This window comes from Rhinoraja longicauda, chromosome 39 (assembly GCF_053455715.1).
Source record: "Rhinoraja longicauda isolate Sanriku21f chromosome 39, sRhiLon1.1, whole genome shotgun sequence".
Taxonomy (NCBI): domain Eukaryota; kingdom Metazoa; phylum Chordata; class Chondrichthyes; order Rajiformes; family Arhynchobatidae; genus Rhinoraja; species Rhinoraja longicauda.
The window spans coordinates 6,959,911-6,980,833 of record NC_135991.1 but is presented as its reverse complement, the minus strand read 5'-3'; the positions used below and the strand labels follow the sequence as shown (position 1 = coordinate 6,980,833).

Genomic DNA, 20,923 nt, shown 5'->3' with positions numbered 1-20,923 from the left:
ATCCTGTTCACCAGTGCGTGTGTGTGATCCTGTTCACCATTGCGTGTGTCAGTGTGTGATCCTGCACACCAGTGCGTGTGTGTCCTTGTACACCGTGTGTGTGTGTGTGTGTGATCCTGTTCACCAGTGTGTGTGTCAGTGTGTGATCCTGTACACCAGTGTGTGCGCGTGAGCCTGTACACCAGTGTATGTGTGTCAGTGTGTGATCCTGTACACCAGTGTGTGTGTGATCCTGTTCAACAGTGTGTGTGCGTGTGTGACTGTACACCAGTGCGTGTGTGTCAGTGTGGGATCCTGTTCACCAGTGTGTGTGTGTGTGTGGGATCCTGTTCACCAGTGTGTGTGTTTGTCAGTGTGTGATCCTGTTCACTAGTGTGTGTGTGTTTGTCAGTGTGTGATCCTGTTCACCTGTGTGTGTGTGTGTGGGATCCTGTACACCAGTGTGTGTGTGATCCTGTACACCAGTGTGTGTGTAATCCTGTTCACCAGTGTGTGTCAGTGTGGGATCCTGTACACCAGTGTGTGTATGGGATCCTGTATACCCAGTGTGTGTCTGTGTGTCAGTGTGTCCTTGTACACACCCAGTGTGTGTGTGTGTCAGTGTGGGACCTTGTACACTGTGTGTGTGGGACCCTGTACACTGTGTGTGTGTGTGTGTCAGAGTCAGTCATTGGACCTAGTGTTTGTGTGGAGCATCATGGTGCCTTGCTCAGCAACTGTGTGAGAAGGTGCTTTCCTGTATCTCGGCTGTTGATCAGGAAGCCTGTAGATGCCATGTTGGCAAACACGTGTGACAGAGAGAGAGAGAGAACAGGAAGCAGCCCTCTCTCTCTCTCTCCACTTCCCCTCGCCTCCTCAGGACCTGTCTGACCATATGCTTCCTCTTGTCCTCCAGTGGAGAGACGTTTGTTGAAGATCCACCATCAGCTTTCCAAAGACAGACACAGAGTGCTGGAGTAACCCAGCAGGTCAGGCAGCATCTCTGGAGAGAAGGAACGGGTGACGTTTCAGGTCGAGACCTTTCTCTTTCCAACATCTCTTAGTTACTCCATCCAAACTTCCCTGGAAGGGAGGAGGTGGGAAATCACCTGCAGAGCGTTCACTGTGTTCCTGGCATTGAGTTGCTTGTCAGAGACGGTGGGGCGGGTTCACGATTCCAGTCTCCACACTGAGAGTACGTCAGCATCAAGATCAGGTGTCACAAATTCTAGGAGTAGAATTAAGCCATTCGGCCCATCTAGTCCACTCCACCATTCAATCATGGCTGATCTCTGCTCCTAATTCCATTTTCCTGCCTTCTCCCCATAACCCTTGACACCCGTTCTAATCAAGAATTTGTCTATCGCTGCCTTAAAAATATCCACTGACGTCCCCCACAGCCCACTGGGGCAATGAGTTCCACAGAGTAATTACCCTCTGACTAAAGAAGTTCCTCCTCACCTTTCTAAAAGAGCGCCCTTTAATTCTGAGGCTGTGCCCTCTGGTCCTGGACTCTCCCACTAGTGGAAACATCCTCTCCACATCCACTCTATCCAAGCCCTTCACTACTCTGCAAGTTTCAATGAGGTCCCCCCCTCAACCTTCTAAACTCCAGCGAGTACAGGCCCAATGTCGTCAAACGCAAACTCACAGATCCAGCTATAGTTGTTGGCCTCTCAAGTTGGAGGGAAGAGACGCATCATGGACAACATGTCCCAGGTACACTAGTCCCACCTGCCCGCGCCTGGCCCATATCCCTCCAAACCTGTCCTGTCTGTTTAACTGTTTACCTGTTTGTTTACCTGTCTAACTTATCTGTTTACCTGTCTAACTGTCTCTTAAACGTTGGGATAGTCCCAGCCTCAACTGCCTCCTCTGGCAGCTTGTTCCATACACCCACCACCCTCTGTGTGGAAAGGTCACCCTTCAGATTCCTATTAAATCTTTTCTTCGCCTTAAAACTAAGTCCTCTGGTCCTCGATTCACCTACTTAACTACACCTAGTTTCAGAATCCTCTACCATGGGGGGAAAAGACACGCCCCTTATGGTCTTAGAGTCCTACAGAACATAAACAGGCCCTTCGGTCCAATCTGCCCATGCCAACCAATATATCCCATCTACTCTAGTCCCACATTCCTGTGTAGACCTCAATAAAGTCACCCCTCACCTCCTACGCTCCAAAGAAAAATGACCCCACCTTACCAACCTCCCCACAACTCAAGCCCATAAATCGAGGTAACATCCTGTTGGAGGCCGTCAGTGGATATTTTTAAGGCAGAGATGAACAAATTCTTGATTAGAATGGGTGTCAAGGGTTATGGGGATTAGCAGGCAGAGATCAGCCATGATTGAATGGCGGAGTAGACTCAATAGGCCGAATGGCCTAATTCCACTCCTATAACCTGTGAACGTGAAGATAGACACAAAATGCTGGAGTAACACAGTAGGACAGGTAGTATCTCTGGATAGAAGGAATGGGTGACTTTTCGGGTCAAGACCCTTCTTCGGACTGTTGAATCTCTTCTGCACTTTTTCCAAGGTGAGTAACATCCCATTTGACCAGGTTACATTTGCAGCTGCTGTTTTGACAGTGTGATTAGTGTGTCTTGGAAAATTTCTCATTCTACTTGCCCCTAGGGAAAGTACAATCCTCAACTCTCTCTTGGGAAATAAGGAAGGGCAAGTGATGTTGAAAGATGTTGTTAAACTGGAAAGAGTGCAGAGAAGATTTACCAGGATGTTGTCAGGACTCGAGAGCCTGGGCAATAGTGAGAGGTTGTGGCTATCCGTGGTAGCTTTAGTTTAGTTTAGTTTAGAGATACAGCGCGGAAACAGGCCCTTCGGCCCACCGAGTCCACGCCGACCAGCGATTCATCAGAATGCTGCCTGGATTAGAGGTTAATAGCTATGAGGAGAGGTTGGACAGACACATTCTTTTCTTTGGAATGCTGGAGGTTGAAGGGAGACCTGACAGAAGTTTCTAAAATTTTGAAAGGCATGTAGACAGTCAGAACCTTTATCCCCAGGGTGGAAATAGCAAAGGCAAGAGGACAGAGCTTTAAGGTGAGAGGGGCAAATTTTATAGATGTACGGGTCAAGGTTTTTTTTTACATAGGGTGGTGGGTGCCTGGAAAGCGCTGTCACGGGGTGGTGGTGGAGGCAGATACAAGCTGTCAGGGGTGGTGGTGGAGGCAGATATAATGGTGGCGTTTAAGAGGCTTATGGGCAGGAACATGAATATAGAGGGATATGGATCACGTGCAGGCAGAGGAGATTAGTTAATCTATCATTATGTTCGATGCAGACATTATGGGCTGAAGGGCCTGTTACTGCATTGTGCTGTTCAATATTCTATAGGTGTTACAAATCTCTGTGTCCAGTCAAGGTGAAATAGAGAGGTGGTATTGAGGAAACAAATGGGGAGGTATGATTGCAACGTTTAAGAACATTTAGACAGGTACATGGATAGGATAGATTGAGCGGGATATGGGCCAAATGCAGGCAGGTGGGACCAGTGTAGATGGGGCATGTTGGCCGTCATGGGCAAGTTGGGCTGAAGGGCCAGTTTGCTCGCTGTGTGACTCTATGAGATGGTGCAATGTCGGTGTTGGTCTGAGTGGGGTGTGAGGCAGTGTGCAAACAGCAGTCACGGAGGCAAGGCAGAGAGTGGAGTGTGAGGTTGTGTGGGGGGGTGGGTGGGGAGAGATACGCATCAGTGGCAGCGGATGTTGTTGGCAGCAGGCTGACTGAAACAGTGCACTTGCAGCTTTTATCTCCTGCTCCTCAGTTCAACCCTTCACCCACTCCGCCCACCCCCAGTTAAAATGACAGACACTTCTACAAACGGATCTGCTGCTGAAATCCTGCAGCAGCTCACTGCAGTTCTGACCCCAGGATGGGACCCGTGCCACAAACCTGCAGCCGGTCTCAGCTCTGCCGCTGTTCCATCACCACAGCACGGCCGCTGCAGATACCCTCAACCGTGCCTCAGCTGCCCCAGTAATACTACCCCACTGCTACCCCTCCCCATCTCTGTAACCCCTCCCCTCCAGCCTACACCCCTCCCCATCTCTGTAACCCCTCCCCATCTCTGTAACCCCTCCCCTCCAGCCCCTACACCCCTCCCCATCTCTGTAATCCCCTCCCCTCCGGCCCCCACACCCCTCCCTGTCTCTGTAACCCCCTCCCCTCCAGCCCCCACAACCCTCTCCGCCCCATCACATCCGTGACCCCCTCCACTCCTCCCCATCTCTGTAACCCCCTCCGGCCGCTACACCCCTCCTTGATTCTTCTACCCCTTTGACTGCTCCCTCCCATACCCTCTTGTTTACGCTTTAGAGGTACAGCGTGGAGACAGCTGGGTCCCACTGGGTCTGTGCTGACCAATGATCACCCTGCACATCAGCTCTATTCCACAAGCGAGGGACAAATGACAATTTACAGAAGCCAATTAACCAACAAACCTGTGGTGTGTGAGGAAACTGAAACACAAACAAACTCCGTACAGTCAGGATGAAACCTGGTCTCTGGCCTGTCAGGCAGCAACTCCGCTGCTCCACCCGGAGACTGATTCATGCTCTGTGAAGGGATGTCAGGGCAAGTTTCACTTCCTTGTAGGTTGTGCGCCTGTTAGTTGCTGTCACCTCTGCCACACTCACCCCGCTCCGAAGGTCACAAAGAGAACGTGCAAACTCCACACAGGCACCACAGAACCCAGGAAGGAAAAACTATTTCAGTCAGAGAGTTGTGAATCTGTGGAATTCTCTGCTTCAGAAGGCAGTGGAGGCCAATTCTCTGAATGCATTCAAGAGAGAGCGAGATAGAGCTCTTAATGATAGTAGAGTCAGGGGGTGTGGGGAGAGGGCAGGAACGGGGTACTGATTGAGAATGATCAGCCATGATCACATTGAATGGCGGTGCGTACAGGCTCGAAGGGCCGAATGGCCTCCTCCTGCACCTATTGTCTATTGTAACACCAGGATCGAAAGAGGTCGCTGGAGCTGTGAGGCAGTACCACTGTAGGGATGTAATGCTGAGGCTCTATAAGGCGCTGGTCAGGCCGCATTTGGAGTACTGCGAGCAATATTAGCAAATTTGCAGATGATACTAAGCTGGGGGGTAGTGTGAATTGTGAGGAAGATGCAATAAGGCTGCAGGGTGACTTGGACAGGTTGTGTGAGTGGGCGGATACATGGCAGATGCAGTTTAATGTAGATAAGTGTGAGGTTATTCACTTTGGAAGTAAGAATAGAAAGGCAGATTATTATCTGAATGGTGTCAAGTTAGGAGGAGGGGGAGTTCAACGAGATCTGGGTGTCCTAGTTCATCAGTCAATGAAAGGAAGCATGCAGGTACAGCAGGCAGTGAAGAAAGCCAATGGAATGTTGGCCTTCATAACAAGAGGAGTTGAGTATAGGAGCAAAGAGGTCCTTCTACAGTTGTACCGGGCCCTGGTGAGACCGCACCTGGAGTACTGTGTGCAGTTTTGGTCTCCAAATTTGAGGAAGGATATTCTTGCTATTGAGGGCGTGCAGCGTAGGTTCACTAGGTTAATTCCCGGAATGGCGGGACTGTCGTATGTTGAAAGGCTGGAGCGATTGGGCTTGTATACACTGGAATTTAGAAGGATGAGGGGGGATCTTATTGAAACATATAAGATAATTAGGGGATTGGACACATTAGAGGCAGGAAACATGTTTCCAATGTTGGGGGAGTCCAGAACAAGGGGCCACAGTTTAAGAATAAGGGGTAGGCCATTTAGAACGGAGATGAGGAAGAACTTTTTCAGTCAGAGAGTGGTGAAGGTGTGGAATTCTCTGCCTCAGAAGGCAGTGGAGGCCAGTTCGTTGGATGCTTTCAAGAGAGAGCTGGATAGAGCTCTTAAGGATAGCGGAGTGAGGGGGTATGGGGAGAAGGCAGGAACGGGGTACTGATTGAGAGTGATCAGCCATGATCGCATTGAATGGCGGTGCTGGCTCGAAGGGCTGAATGGCCTGCTCCTGCACCTATTGTCTAATATTGGGCCCCATATCTGGGGAAGGATGTGCTGGCTCTAGAGAGGGTCAAGAGGAGGTTTACAAGAACCATCCCAGGAACGAGTGGGTTAACATATGATGAGCATTTGACGGCACTGGGCCTGTACTCGCTGGAGTTTAGAAGGATGAGGGGGGGACCTCATTGAAAGGTACCAAATAGTGAAAGGCCTGGGTAGAGTGGATGTGGAGAGGATGTTTCCACTAGTGGAAGAGTCTAGGACGAAAGGTCAGAGCCTCAGTATTAAAGGACGGGGTCAGGCAGCATTTCTGGAGAACATGGATAGATGACATTTTGGGTCCATGGTAAGACCATCTTTTAGTTTAGGAAGGAACTGCAGACGCTGGTTTACACCGAAGCCAGACACAAACTGCTGGAGTAACCCACCAGGACAGGCAGCATAGCTGGATAGAAGGAAAAGGTAACGTTTTTTGGTCCAGACCCTTCTTCAGACAGTTGTTTAGAGATACAGCATGGAAACAGGTCCTTTGTCCACCGAGTCTACGCCGATCATCAATCACCCATTCACACTAAGAAAAGGCAAAGGAAGGATTCTGACCTGAAATGTTCTCCACAGGTGCTGCCTCACCCACTGAGTCTCTCCAGCACTTTGTATCTGTCTTTGATTACGTTGGCTGCTCTTCCGAGGCAGCGTGAAGTGTAGATGGAGTCGATGGTGGGGAGTCTGGTCTACGTGATGGACTGAGATCCATCTACAACTCTCTGTAATTCCTTGTGGTCTTGGGCAGAGCTGTTCCCAAACCAAGCTGTGACGTACCCTGTCAGGATGCTTTCTATGGTTCACCTATAGACATTGGCAAGTCTTTGAAGGCATTCTGAACTTTCTTGGTCCTTATAGTCAGTCAAAGAGCGTGGAAACAGGCCTAACCTGCCCACACCAACCAACATGCCCCATCTGAGGAAGTAGGGGCATTGGTGTGTTGATGGAGTTGAGGGTGGGGAGTGTGGTTTGTGTGATGGACTGGGTGGGAGGTTTGGTCTGTGTGATGAGCTGGGAGCAGTCTGATCTGGGTGATGCACTGGTTGGGATGACTTGTCTGTGTGATGAATCATAGAGTGATACAGCATGGAAACAGGCCCTTCGGCCCAACTTGCCCACACCAGCCAACATGTCCCAGCTACACTAGTCCCACCTGCCTGTGCTTGGTCCATATCCCTCCAAACCTGTCCAATACACGTACCTGTGCAACTATTTCTTAAATGTTGGGATTGTCCCAGCCTCAACTACCTCCTCCGGCAGCTCATTCCATACACCCACCACCCTTTGTGGGAAAAAGTTACCCCTCAGATTCCTATTAAATCTTTTCCCCTTCACCTTGAACCCATGTCCTCTGGTCCTCGATTTCCCTACTCTGGGCAAGAGACTCTATGCATCTACCCGATCTATTCCTCTCATGATTTTATACACCTCTATAAGGTCACCCCTTATCCTCCTGCACTCCAAGGAGTAGAGTCACAGCCTGCACAACCTCTCCCTGTAGCTCAGACCTTCTAGTCCTGGCAGCATCCTGGTAAACCCTCTAGTTCTGGCAACCTCCTGAATGCTGATAAGTGTGAGGTGCTGCATTTTGGTAGGACAAATCAAAATAGGACGTACAGGGTAAATGGTAGGGAATTGAGGAATGCAGTGGAACAGAGGGATCTGGGAATAACTGTGCATTGTTCCCTGAAGGTGGAATCTCATGTGGATAGGGTGGTGAAGAAGGCGTTTGGTATGCTTGCCTTTATAAATCAGAGCATCGAGTATAGAAGTTGGGATGTAATGTTGAAATTGTACAGGGCATTGGTGAGGCCAAATCTGGAATATGGTGTGCAGTTCTGGTCGCCAAATTATAGGAAGGATGTCGACAAAATGGAGAGGGTACAGAGGAGATTTACTAGAATGTTGCCTGGGTTTCAGCACTTAGGCTACAGAGAGAGGTTGAACAGGTTGGGTCTTTATTCTTTGGAGCGTAGAAGGTTGAGGGGGGACTTGATAGAGGTTTTTAAAATTTTGAGAGGGACGGACAGAGTTGACGTGGGTAGGCTTTTCCCTTTGAGAGTGGGGAAGATTCCAACAAGGGGACATAGCTTCAGAATTGAGGGACAAAGGTTTAGGGGTAACATGAGGGGGAACTTCTTTACTCAGAGGGTTGTGGCTGTATGGAATGGGCTTCCGGTGGAAGTGGTGGAGGCTGGCTCGATTTTATTATTTAAGAGTAAATTGGATAGGTATATGGATAGGAGGGGATTGGAGGGTTATGGTCTGAGTGCAGGTAGATGAGACTAGGTCAGGGAGAATGGTCGGCGTGGACTGGTAGGGCTGGACAGGCCTGTTTCCATGCTGTAGTTGTTATATGTTATATGTTATATGTTACACCCCCTAGTCCTGGTAACATCCTGGTAAGCTAGTGCTGGCAACATCCTCGTGTTGGACTGATTGGGAGCTCTGCTCTGCGTGCTGGACTGACGTGTGCAGTAAGAGACGTGGTAAGATTTGTCGACGTTGTATCTTTATTTCCGACCCTCATGCTTTTCACAGACGCACGGAGACGACAGATCGTGGGATGGCACTCCCGTCGGTGGCTAGCATGCACGGCGATCGCCCCATTGCACCAAGCACCCGCCTCCCCGACACGTGTAAGAGCGAGACGCGGCACGACGCGGCCACCCTCTCCCCCCCACTGCCCCCCCTCACACCGCACCATCCCGCGCTTCACAAGACAGGGTCCGCTCACAGGCTGAGTGACCGATTCCAGATCGCCAGACCGCCAGGGGGCGACTGACCCGTCCACTCTCCAGGGAGAGCAGTAGCCGACCAGACAACTCACAGGAAACTGCCCGACGGTGATCGCGATTCAGGCAACGAAGACCGATGACTCTGGAACACGTACCGGTTCAGAACGGGACATGAGCCCTCACCCCCGGCCTAACACCATCAGAACAACAGTGACGAGGGGGAGGAAAGGGGCACACCGTGGCACACCCAAAAAACAGGGTAGTGCCGCCCAGTCTGCTCACTCCCATGAGGGGTTCGAAGATCCCTCCTTCCGCCGAATCACCCAGACACTGAGGTGGGGGAGAGGCAAGATCCAGACTCGACGCCCCCCCCCGGCAGCCCTGACCCACCAGCTCCCAGACGGTGTGGCATGCTCACAACAGACACAGATAGACAGGAAGAGACCGAGTGGTTTACAAACACTGTTGTTTGTTCGGACATGCAGTGCTGTGCCTTGGCTTTGCGGGAAGGGGAATCTCCCCGGGTCCACTGGCTCGCGAGCCGGCCCCGCTCCTAGCCCACCCGACTGGCGGTGACGGCCGCCCGCAGCTCGGTCTCGTTCACCAGCCGCAGCTTCTGCAGGGCCTCCACCAGCTGTTCCTTGGCGTTGCCGATGAAGGTGTTGGTAAGGAAGGCCGGCAGTCCCCCGAAGCCGTCCCGCAGAGTGTAGAGGGGCACCCGGATCACCCCCAGGACCTGTGGGCACACGCAGCAAAGGTAGAGCGGGATGAGGGCCAGCTGGTGAAGGGTAGGGGAGGGGGGTGAGGGATGGTCAGACAGCAGCCAGGTCTGGAGAGGCACGGCTCCAGAGATCCGGATTCCATCCCCTTCTCTGGCGCTGACTGTGTGGAGTTTGCATGTTCTCCCTCCCCCCCGCACGCTCTGTGTCCTTGGAGCATTGTGTTCAGTTTTGTCCGCCCTGCGGTAGGAAGGGTGTCATAGAGTCACACAGCATGGAAACAGGCCCTTCGGCCCAACTTGCCCATGCCGACCAGGATGCTCCTTCTACAATACAATACAATATATCTTTATTGTCATTGTACAGGGGTACAACGAGATTGGGAATGCACCTCCCATACCCTCCCTCCCACTAGTCCCCCCCGTACAGACAGCACCCGCAGTCAGGATCGAACTTGGGCCTGTGGCGATGTAGGGCAGCAACTCTACCGCTACGCTACTGTGCCGCCTTAGACTCACACATATAGACTAGCTTAGTGGGGCGGCATGGACAAGTTGGGCCGAAGGGCCTGTTTCCATGCTGTACCTCTCTAAATGGTAGCCTGCCCATGCAGAAATTAATTCAACACTCACCTCAGAGAGATGCTGCTACTCTACTTATGACCTTGAAGCATTGCTGGTGGGTTGGAAGATTCAGATACAATGTACGCCGGGATGCCTTCCTATATCTGCACCCATCTAAAAATATTCCTCCCCCGAGCCCACTGTGACTCAGTGGAGCTGCAGTGTGAAGCATGTGATACAGAAGACTGCAGTGTGAATCACCCACCAACACATTTCCACTCACCCGAGTGATGGGTAAATGCCGCGACAGAGGGACAAACCGCAGCATCGTGACAAAGACAATCACAAAGACAATCTGAAGAAGGGTCTCGACCCGAAACGTCACCCATTCCTTCTCTCCAGAGACGTTGCCTGTCTTCCTGAGTTACTCCAGTGTTTTCTTAAGGTCGTATAAGTGATAGTAGAATTAGGCCATTTGGCCCATCAAGTCTTCTCCTCCATTCAATCATGGCTAATCCATCTCTCCCTCTAACCCCATTCTCCTGCCTTCTCCCCATAACCCGACACCCGTACTAATCTATCTAACTGCCCTAAAAATATCCACTGACGGCCTCCACAGCCGACTGTGACAAAGAATCCCACAAATTCACCACCCTCTGACTAAAGAAATTCCACCTCAACTCCTTCTTAAAGCAAGGTCCTTTAATTCTGAGGCTGTGCCCTCTGGTCCTAGACTCTCCCACTAGTGGAAATATCCTCTCTACATCCACTCTATCCAGGCCGCTCACTATTTGGTATGTTTCAATGAGGTCCCCCCACATTCTTCTAAACTTCAGCGAGTACAGGCCCAGTGCCGACAAACGCTCATCATATGTTAACCCATGTCTCGTGTTCATATCTTGACCTGAAACGTCACCCATTCCGTCTCTCCAGAGATGCTGTCTGACCCGCTGAGTTACACCAGTATTTTGTCTACATTCGATGAAAATCAGCATCTGCAGTTCCTTCATACACATCACAGCCCAACACTTTGCTGTTTACAGGGTGCAGGGTGGGATCTTCAGCCTCGCCAGCTCTCTCAAGGAATTGCAGTTGCTGGTTTACAGAAAGAGACACGAAGTGCTGGAGTAACTCGGCAGGTAAGGCAGCATCTCAGGAGAATGTGGACAGGTGACGTTTCAGGTTTAGTTTAGAGATGCAGCGTGGAAACAGGCCCCGTGACCCACCGAGTCAGCGCCGACCAGCGATCACCTCGTACACTAGCACTATCCTGCACACTGAGGACAAATTATAATCTTTACCAAAGCCAATTAACCTACAAACCCGCACATCTTTAGAGTGTGGGGGCAAACCGGAGCACCTGGAGAAAACCCACATGGTCACGGGGAGAACGTCCAAACTCCGTATGGACAGCACCCGTAGTCTGGATCAAATCCGGGTCTCTGGCGCTGTAATGCAGCAACTCTACCATTGCGCCAACATGCCGCCCCTCAGTCTGAATAAGAGTCCCGACTCAAAATGTCACTGATCCCTATTCTCCAGAGATGCTGCCTGGCCCACTGAGTTACTCCAGCACTTTAAGACTTTTATCTTCTCAGAGTTCCTGGACATTTCCCAATTCCTGTGTTGAGAGCTGGGGATTGCAAGTCTCAGATTACGGAATTTCCCATATTTGTAACCTCCAGATTAATGCCGACCCAGCTTGGTTCTCACGTTTCATTCTTTCAGCTCCAGTGGTCTTCCGAAGCCTGAGATTCCAGATAGTAGATCACCCCTCACCTTGTGCTCCCAAGCTTCACTGAAGCTTGGTACGGCCAAACCTCAATGTTCAAACACCTCGATATTGAACATATCCCCACCCCCTCAGTCCATAACACTTCTGGACCCCATCTCCTTAGACCCCTCCAGTCCCTAGACACCCTTCCACTCCAGCCCCTACACCCCTCCCCGTCCCTGTAACGCCCTCTGGCCCCTACACCCCTCCCCGTCTCCGTAACCCCCTGCCTCCGGCCCCCACACCCCTCCCCATCTGTAACCCCCCTCCCCTCTACATCCCTCCCAGTCTCTGTATTCCCCCTCCAGCCCCTACATTTCTCCCCGTCCCTGTAACCTTCTCTGACGCTGTAAGCCCTGCCTCTGTAGTGTCTCTCGTGTCTGTCATACGCGTTTCTAACACCCCTTGAGGCACTGAGTCGGGGATGAGAGTGCTGGTGGTGTGTGTGTGTGTTCGCTCTGCCTTACCTCCCGCCCGTGGTCCTTGGCCTGCACAGAGCACGCCTCCACCTTGCGCAGCTCCTCCAGGGAGATCCTCTTGGTGTAGAAGTGGGCTACCACCTTCTGGGGCAGCGCCTCGGTGGCATGGGAGCTGGCGTAGTCGGCCTCCACGATGCGCAGCCCCTTGCCGTCACAGCCCAGCTCCTCGCACAGCTCCCGGTTCAGCCCCTCCTCCAGGGTGCCATCCCGCGGATCCATGAAACCGCCCGGGAAACCGATCTTCCCATCGAACCGCATCTGCATCTGAGGAGGGGAGGAGCAGGGGGTATCTTACTGCTGGGTCTCGGGGCTAGAGGAACCTATTCCTTGTGTTTAGTTTAGTTTAGTTTAGTTTAAGATACAGCGCGGAAACAGGCCCTTCGGCCTACTGAATCCACACCAGCCAGTGATCCCTGCACACTAACACTATCCTACACAAACAAGGGACAATTTTACACATACACCAAGACAATTAACCAACATACCTGTACATCTTTGGAGTGTGGGAGGAAACCGAAGATAGAAACATAGAAAAAAAGGTGCAGGAGTAGGCCATTCAGCCCTTCGAGCCAGCACCGCCTTTCAATATGATCATGACCGCAGTATTTACCCCGACCCCAGTATTTACCTCGACCCCAGTATTTACCCGACCCCAGTATTTACCCCCATGACCCCAGTATTTACCCCCTGACCCCCGTATTTACCTCATGACCCCAGTATTTACCCCCTGACCCTGGGTATTTACCCCATGACCCCAGTATTTACCCCTGACCACGGCATTTACCCAATGAACTCAACATTTACTTCATGAATGCGGGTATTTACCCACTGACCCCGGGTACTTACCCCCTGACCTCAGTATTTACCTCATGACCCCAGTATTTACCTCATGAACTCAATATTTACCCCAGACCCCGGGTATTTACCCCAGACCCCGGGTATTTACCCCAGACCCCGGGTATTTACCCCAGACCCCGGGTATTTACCCTAGACCCCAGCAATTACCCCTCGACCCTGGGTATTTACCTCATGACCCCGGGTATTTACCCCAGACCCCGGGTATTTACCCCAGACCCCGGGTATTTACCCCAGACCCCAGTATTTACCCCATGACCCCAGTAATTACCCCTCGACCCTGGGTATTTACCTCATGACCCCGGGTATTTACCCCATACCCTGGGTATTTACCCCAGTTATACCCCGGGTATTTACCCCAGTTATACCCCGGGTATTTACCCCAGTTATACCCCGGGTATTTACCCGTCTGACCCCGGGTATTTACCCCAGTTATACCCCGGGTATTTACCCCAGTTATACCCCGGGTATTTACCCCAGTTATACCCCGGGTATTTACCCGTCTGACCCCGGGTATTTACCCCAGTTATACCCCGGGTATTTACCCCAGTCAGACCCCGGGTATTTACCCCAGTCAGACCCCGGGTATTTACCCCAGTCAGACCCCGGGTATTTACCCCAGTCAGACCCCGGGTATTTACCCCAGTTATACCCCGGGTATTTACCCCAGTCAGACCCCGGGTATTTACCCCAGTTATACCCCGGGTATTTACCCCAGTTATACCCCGGGTATTTACCCCAGTTATACCCCGGGTATTTACCCCAGTTATACCCCGGGTATTTACCCCAGTTATACCCCGGGTATTTACCCCAGTTATACCCCGGGTATTTACCCCAGTTATACCCCGGGTATTTACCCCAGTTATACCCCGGGTATTTACCCCAGTCAGACCCCGGGTATTTACCCCAGTCATACCCCGGGTATTTACCCCAGTCATACCCCGGGTATTTACCCCAGTCAGACCCCGGGTATTTACCCCAGTTATACCCCGGGTATTTACCCCAGTTATACCCCGGGTATTTACCCCAGTCAGACCCCGGGTATTTACCCCAGTTATACCCCGGGTATTTACCCCAGTTATACCCCGGGTATTTACCCCAGTTATACCCCGGGTATTTACCCCAGTTATACCCCGGGTATTTACCCCAGTTATACCCCGGGTATTTACCCCAGTTATACCCCGGGTATTTACCCCAGTTATACCCCGGGTATTTACCCCAGTTATACCCCGGGTATTTACCCCAGTTATACCCCGGGTATTTACCCCAGTCAGACCCCGGGTATTTACCCCAGTTATACCCCGGGTATTTACCCCAGTCAGACCCCGGGTATTTACCCCAGTTATACCCCGGGTATTTACCCCAGTCAGACCCCGGGTATTTACCCCAGTTATACCCCGGGTATTTACCCCAGTCAGACCCCGGGTATTTACCCCAGTTATACCCCGGGTATTTACCCCAGTTATACCCCGGGTATTTACCCCAGTCAGACCCCGGGTATTTACCCCAGTTATACCCCGGGTATTTACCCCAGTTATACCCCGGGTATTTACCCCAGTCAGACCCCGGGTATTTACCCCAGTTATACCCCGGGTATTTACCCCAGTTATACCCCGGGTATTTACCCCAGACCCCGGGTATTTACCCCAGACCCCGGGTATTTACCCCAGTTATACCCCGGGTATTTACCCCAGTTATACCCCGGGTATTTACCCCAGTTATACCCCGGGTATTTACCCCAGTCAGACCCCGGGTATTTACCCCAGTCTGACCCCGGGTATTTACCCCAGTTATACCCCGGGTATTTACCCCAGTTATACCCCGGGTATTTACCCCAGTTATACCCCGGGTATTTACCCCAGTTATACCCCGGGTATTTACCCCAGTTATACCCCGGGTATTTACCCCAGTTATACCCCGGGTATTTACCCCAGTTATACCCCGGGTATTTACCCCAGTTATACCCCGGGTATTTACCCCAGTCAGACCCCGGGTATTTACCCCAGTCAGACCCCGGGTATTTACCCCAGTTATACCCCGGGTATTTACCCCAGTTATACCCCGGGTATTTACCCCAGTTATACCCCGGGTATTTACCCCAGTCAGACCCCGGGTATTTACCCCAGTTATACCCCGGGTATTTACCCCAGTTATACCCCGGGTATTTACCCCAGTCAGACCCCGGGTATTTACCCCAGTTATACCCCGGGTATTTACCCCAGTTATACCCCGGGTATTTACCCCAGTCAGACCCCGGGTATTTACCCCAGTCAGACCCCGGGTATTTACCCCAGTCAGACCCCGGGTATTTACCCCAGTTATACCCCGGGTATTTACCCCAGTCAGACCCCGGGTATTTACCCCAGTTATACCCCGGGTATTTACCCCAGTTATACCCCGGGTATTTACCCCAGTTATACCCCGGGTATTTACCCCAGTTATACCCCGGGTATTTACCCCAGTCAGACCCCGGGTATTTACCCCAGTTATACCCCGGGTATTTACCCCAGTTATACCCCGGGTATTTACCCCAGTCTGACCCCGGGTATTTACCCCAGTTATACCCCGGGTATTTACCCCAGTTATACCCCGGGTATTTACCCCAGTTATACCCCGGGTATTTACCCCAGTTATACCCCGGGTATTTACCCCAGTTATACCCCGGGTATTTACCCCAGTTATACCCCGGGTATTTACCCCAGTCAGACCCCGGGTATTTACCCCAGTTATACCCCGGGTATTTACCCCAGTTATACCCCGGGTATTTACCCCAGTTATACCCCGGGTATTTACCCCAGTTATACCCCGGGTATTTACCCCAGTTATACCCCGGGTATTTACCCCAGTTATACCCCGGGTATTTACCCCAGTTATACCCCGGGTATTTACCCCAGTTATACCCCGGGTATTTACCCCAGTCAGACCCCGGGTATTTACCCCAGTTATACCCCGGGTATTTACCCCAGTTATACCCCGGGTATTTACCCCAGTTATACCCCGGGTATTTACCCCAGTTATACCCCGGGTATTTACCCCAGTTATACCCCGGGTATTTACCCCAGTTATACCCCGGGTATTTACCCCAGTCTGACCCCGGGTATTTACCCCAGTTATACCCCGGGTATTTACCCCAGTCAGACCCCGGGTATTTACCCCAGTTATACCCCGGGTATTTACCCCAGTTATACCCCGGGTATTTACCCCAGACCCCGGGTATTTACCCCAGTTATACCCCGGGTATTTACCCCAGTTATACCCCGGGTATTTACCCCAGTTATACCCCGGGTATTTACCCCAGTTATACCCCGGGTATTTACCCCAGTCAGACCCCGGGTATTTACCCCAGTCATACCCCGGGTATTTACCCCAGTTATACCCCGGGTATTTACCCCAGTCAGACCCCGGGTATTTACCCCAGTTATACCCCGGGTATTTACCCCAGTTATACCCCGGGTATTTACCCCAGTTATACCCCGGGTATTTACCCCAGTTATACCCCGGGTATTTACCCCAGTTATACCCCGGGTATTTACCCCAGTCAGACCCCGGGTATTTACCCCAGTTATACCCCGGGTATTTACCCCAGTTATACCCCGGGTATTTACCCCAGTTATACCCCGGGTATTTACCCCAGTTATACCCCGGGTATTTACCCCAGTTATACCCCGGGTATTTACCCCAGTTATACCCCGGGTATTTACCCCAGTTATACCCCGGGTATTTACCCCAGTTATACCCCGGGTATTTACCCCAGTCAGACCCCGGGTATTTACCCCAGTTATACCCCGGGTATTTACCCCAGTTATACCCCGGGTATTTACCCCAGTTATACCCCGGGTATTTACCCCAGTTATACCCCGGGTATTTACCCCAGTTATACCCCGGGTATTTACCCCAGTTATACCCCGGGTATTTACCCCAGTCTGACCCCGGGTATTTACCCCAGTTATACCCCGGGTATTTACCCCAGTTATACCCCGGGTATTTACCCCAGTTATACCCCGGGTATTTACCCCAGTTATACCCCGGGTATTTACCCCAGTTATACCCCGGGTATTTACCCCAGTTATACCCCGGGTATTTACCCCAGTTATACCCCGGGTATTTACCCCAGTTATACCCCGGGTATTTACCCCAGTTATACCCCGGGTATTTACCCCAGTCAGACCCCGGGTATTTACCCCAGTCAGACCCCGGGTATTTACCCCAGTTATACCCCGGGTATTTACCCCAGTTATACCCCGGGTATTTACCCCAGTCAGACCCCGGGTATTTACCCCAGTCAGACCCCGGGTATTTACCCCAGTCAGACCCCGGGTATTTACCCCAGTTATACCCCGGGTATTTACCCCAGTTATACCCCGGGTATTTACCCCAGTTATACCCCGGGTATTTACCCCAGTCAGACCCCGGGTATTTACCCCAGTTATACCCCGGGTATTTACCCCAGTTATACCCCGGGTATTTACCCCAGTCAGACCCCGGGTATTTACCCCAGTTATACCCCGGGTATTTACCCCAGTTATACCCCGGGTATTTACCCCAGTTATACCCCGGGTATTTACCCCAGTTATACCCCGGGTATTTACCCCAGTCAGACCCCGGGTATTTACCCCAGTTATACCCCGGGTATTTACCCCAGTCAGACCCCGGGTATTTACCCCAGTTATACCCCGGGTATTTACCCCAGTCAGACCCCGGGTATTTACCCCAGTTATACCCCGGGTATTTACCCCAGTTATACCCCGGGTATTTACCCCAGTCAGACCCCGGGTATTTACCCCAGTTATACCCCGGGTATTTACCCCAGTTATACCCCGGGTATTTACCCCAGTTATACCCCGGGTATTTACCCCAGTTATACCCCGGGTATTTACCCCAGTTATACCCCGGGTATTTACCCCAGTCAGACCCCGGGTATTTACCCCAGTTATACCCCGGGTATTTACCCCAGTTATACCCCGGGTATTTACCCCAGTCATACCCCGGGTATTTACCCCAGTTATACCCCGGGTATTTACCCCAGTCATACCCCGGGTATTTACCCCAGTTATACCCCGGGTATTTACCCCAGTTATACCCCGGGTATTTACCCCAGTCAGACCCCGGGTATTTACCCCAGTTATACCCCGGGTATTTACCCCAGTTATACCCCGGGTATTTACCCCAGTTATACCCCGGGTATTTACCCCAGTTATACCCCGGGTATTTACCCCAGTTATACCCCGGGTATTTACCCCAGTTATACCCCGGGTATTTACCCCAGTTATACCCCGGGTATTTACCCCAGTTATACCCCGGGTATTTACCCCAGTTATACCCCGGGTATTTACCCCAGTCAGACCCCGGGTATTTACCCCAGTTATACCCCGGGTATTTACCCCAGTTATACCCCGGGTATTTACCCCAGTTATACCCCGGGTATTTACCCCAGTTATACCCCGGGTATTTACCCCAGTTATACCCCGGGTATTTACCCCAGTTATACCCCGGGTATTTACCCCAGTTATACCCCGGGTATTTACCCCAGTTATACCCCGGGTATTTACCCCAGTTATACCCCGGGTATTTACCCCAGTTATACCCCGGGTATTTACCCCAGTTATACCCCGGGTATTTACCCCAGTCATACCCCGGGTATTTACCCCAGTTATACCCCGGGTATTTACCCCAGTTATACCCCGGGTATTTACCCCAGTTATACCCCGGGTATTTACCCCAGTTATACCCCGGGTATTTACCCCAGTTATACCCCGGGTATTTACCCCAGTCAGACCCCGGGTATTTACCCCAGTTATACCCCGGGTATTTACCCCAGTTATACCCCGGGTATTTACCCCAGTTATACCCCGGGTATTTACCCACCAGCACGGCGTATCGCAGGGGCATTTTGCCGAAGAGTTTCCCGGGCTCCGCCGCGTACAGCATGGCGTGGCTGGCGTGCTTGTAGCCGGCCAGGGCGCGGGAGTCGTGCCGGGACACGGTCCGGTAGCCGGGCTCCGCCGCCATCGTCCCCTCCTCCTCCTCCTCCTCCTTCTTCTCCTCGACGCCGCCCGGCGTCCGTTAGTCCGCGCGACCGTTGCTTCTTCCCGCCTCCGCGCAGCCGGCTCCAGCAGCCAATCAGCGGCCGTCCTGCCGCCCTCGGCAACCGCCTGGCAACGGTGCCGCCAATCAGCAGCTCTCTTTCAGGCCCACTTGGTTAGTCAGCGAGCGCCTGGCAACGGCGCCGCCAATCAGCAGCTCCCGTTCAGGCCCACGTGGTTAGTCAGCGAGCGCCTGGCAACGGCGCCGCCAATTATCAGCCTCCGTCCAGGCCCACGTGGGTGGTTAGTCAGCGAGCGCCAAGCAGCGGGGCCGCCAAATCAACGACCGTCCGCTCGCCCTCGGCAACCGCCCGACAACGGTGCCGCCAATCAGCAGCTCCCTATCAGGCCCACGTGGTTCGACAGCGAGCGCCTGGCAACGGCGCCGCCAATCAGCAGCCTCCGTTCAGGCCCACGTGGGTGGTTAGTCAGCCAGCGCCTGGCAACAGCGCCGCCAATCAACGGCTGCCCTCTCGTCTCAGTAACCGCATGACCAATCAGCAGCTACCTGTCAGACTCACGTGGCCTGTCAGCAACTGCCAAGCCCCGCCCTCGGCCGCCGCCTGGCAACGGCGCCGCCAATCAGCGGGCGCTCTCTCGGCCACAGCAACCGCCTAGCAACCGCACAGCCAATCATCGGCCGCGCTGTCGGCCTCAGCAACCGCGCCGCCAATCAGCAGCTAGCCGTCAGGTCCGCGTGGCTTGTCAGCAACCGCCTGGCAACCGCGCCGCCAATCAGCGGCAAGGGACGCCTCCGGGGCTCCAATGTCAAAACACTAAACTCCTGTAGATGCCGAGATTCTGAAATAAAATCCGAGCCCAAGGACCCTTTTAGTTTAGCTCAGAGATACAACACGGAAACAGGCCCTTTGGCCCATGGAGTCCATGCCGACCATTAACACTATCCTAAACACATACACACGGGACAATTTACATTTAAACCAAGTCGATTAACCCACAAACTTTGGAGTGTGGGAGGAAACGGAAGATCTCGGAGAACGTACAAACTCCGTACAGACAGCACCCGTAGTCGGGATCGAACCCGGGTCTCCGGCGCTGCAAGGCAGCAACTTTACCGCTGCGCCACCGTGCAGCCCTTCTACATCCTAAAGAACTGACCATCTCCATCCCAAACACCTGATCATTTACATCCCAAATACTTGACCATGTACGTCCCAAATACTTGACCATCTCCAACCCAAATACATGACCATCTCCATTCCAAATACTGCACCATCTACATCCCAAATACTTGACCATCTCCATCCAAAACACCTGATCATCTACAGGCGCTCCTCAACTTACGATGGGGTTGCGTTCCGAGAAACCTATCGCAAACCGAGAATATCGTAAGTCGAAGCATCGTAAGTCGGGGAGCACCTGTACTTCCATCTCCACCCCATTGCGTGTATTGTGTACAGTTCTGGTCGCCCCATTACAGGAAGGATGGTGAGCCTTTGGAGAGGGTGCAGAAGAGGCTTACCAGAATGCTGCTTCGACTAGAGGGTATAAGCTAAAGGGAGAGTTTGGACAAACCAAGATTATTTTCTGAGGCTGAGGGGAGAGGCGCTGATATAAGCCAAGGGCGGTGAATCTGTGGAATTCTTCGCCACGGAAGGCTGTGGAGGCCAAGTCAGTGGATATTTTTAAGGCAGAGATAGATAGATAGATTCTCGATTAGTGCAAATGTCAGAGGTT

General features: G+C 52.3%; 1 protein-coding gene across 1 annotated transcript; it reads right to left on the bottom strand.

Annotated features, from left to right (window-relative positions):
• Positions 1-8,517: 8,517 nt before the first annotated feature.
• On the bottom strand, positions 8,518-19,267 carry LOC144611040 (U8 snoRNA-decapping enzyme). Its single transcript, XM_078430125.1, has 3 exons — positions 19,008-19,267; positions 12,276-12,551; positions 8,518-9,488 (listed from the first exon to the last, which is right to left on the bottom strand). The coding sequence occupies exons 1-3, from the start codon at positions 19,149-19,151 to the stop codon at positions 9,306-9,308; spliced, it is 603 nt and encodes a 200-aa protein (XP_078286251.1). The 5' UTR covers positions 19,152-19,267; the 3' UTR covers positions 8,518-9,305.
• Between the last annotated feature and the right edge of the window lie 1,656 nt (positions 19,268-20,923).

What these genes read in the sequence shown, in the direction of transcription:
- LOC144611040 (XM_078430125.1), bottom strand. Translation starts at nt 19,151, where the DNA reads ATGGCGGCGGAGCCCGGCTACCGGACCGTGTCCCGGCACGACTCCCGC. An exon ending in CCCTGCGATACGCCGTGCTG is followed by an intron (nt 12,552 to 19,007) that starts GTGGGTAAATAC and finishes TCCCCTCCTCAG; the next exon opens with ATGCAGATGCGGTTCGATGG. An exon ending in CCAAGGACCACGGGCGGGAG is followed by an intron (nt 9,489 to 12,275) that starts GTAAGGCAGAGC and finishes GTGTGCCCACAG; the next exon opens with GTCCTGGGGGTGATCCGGGT.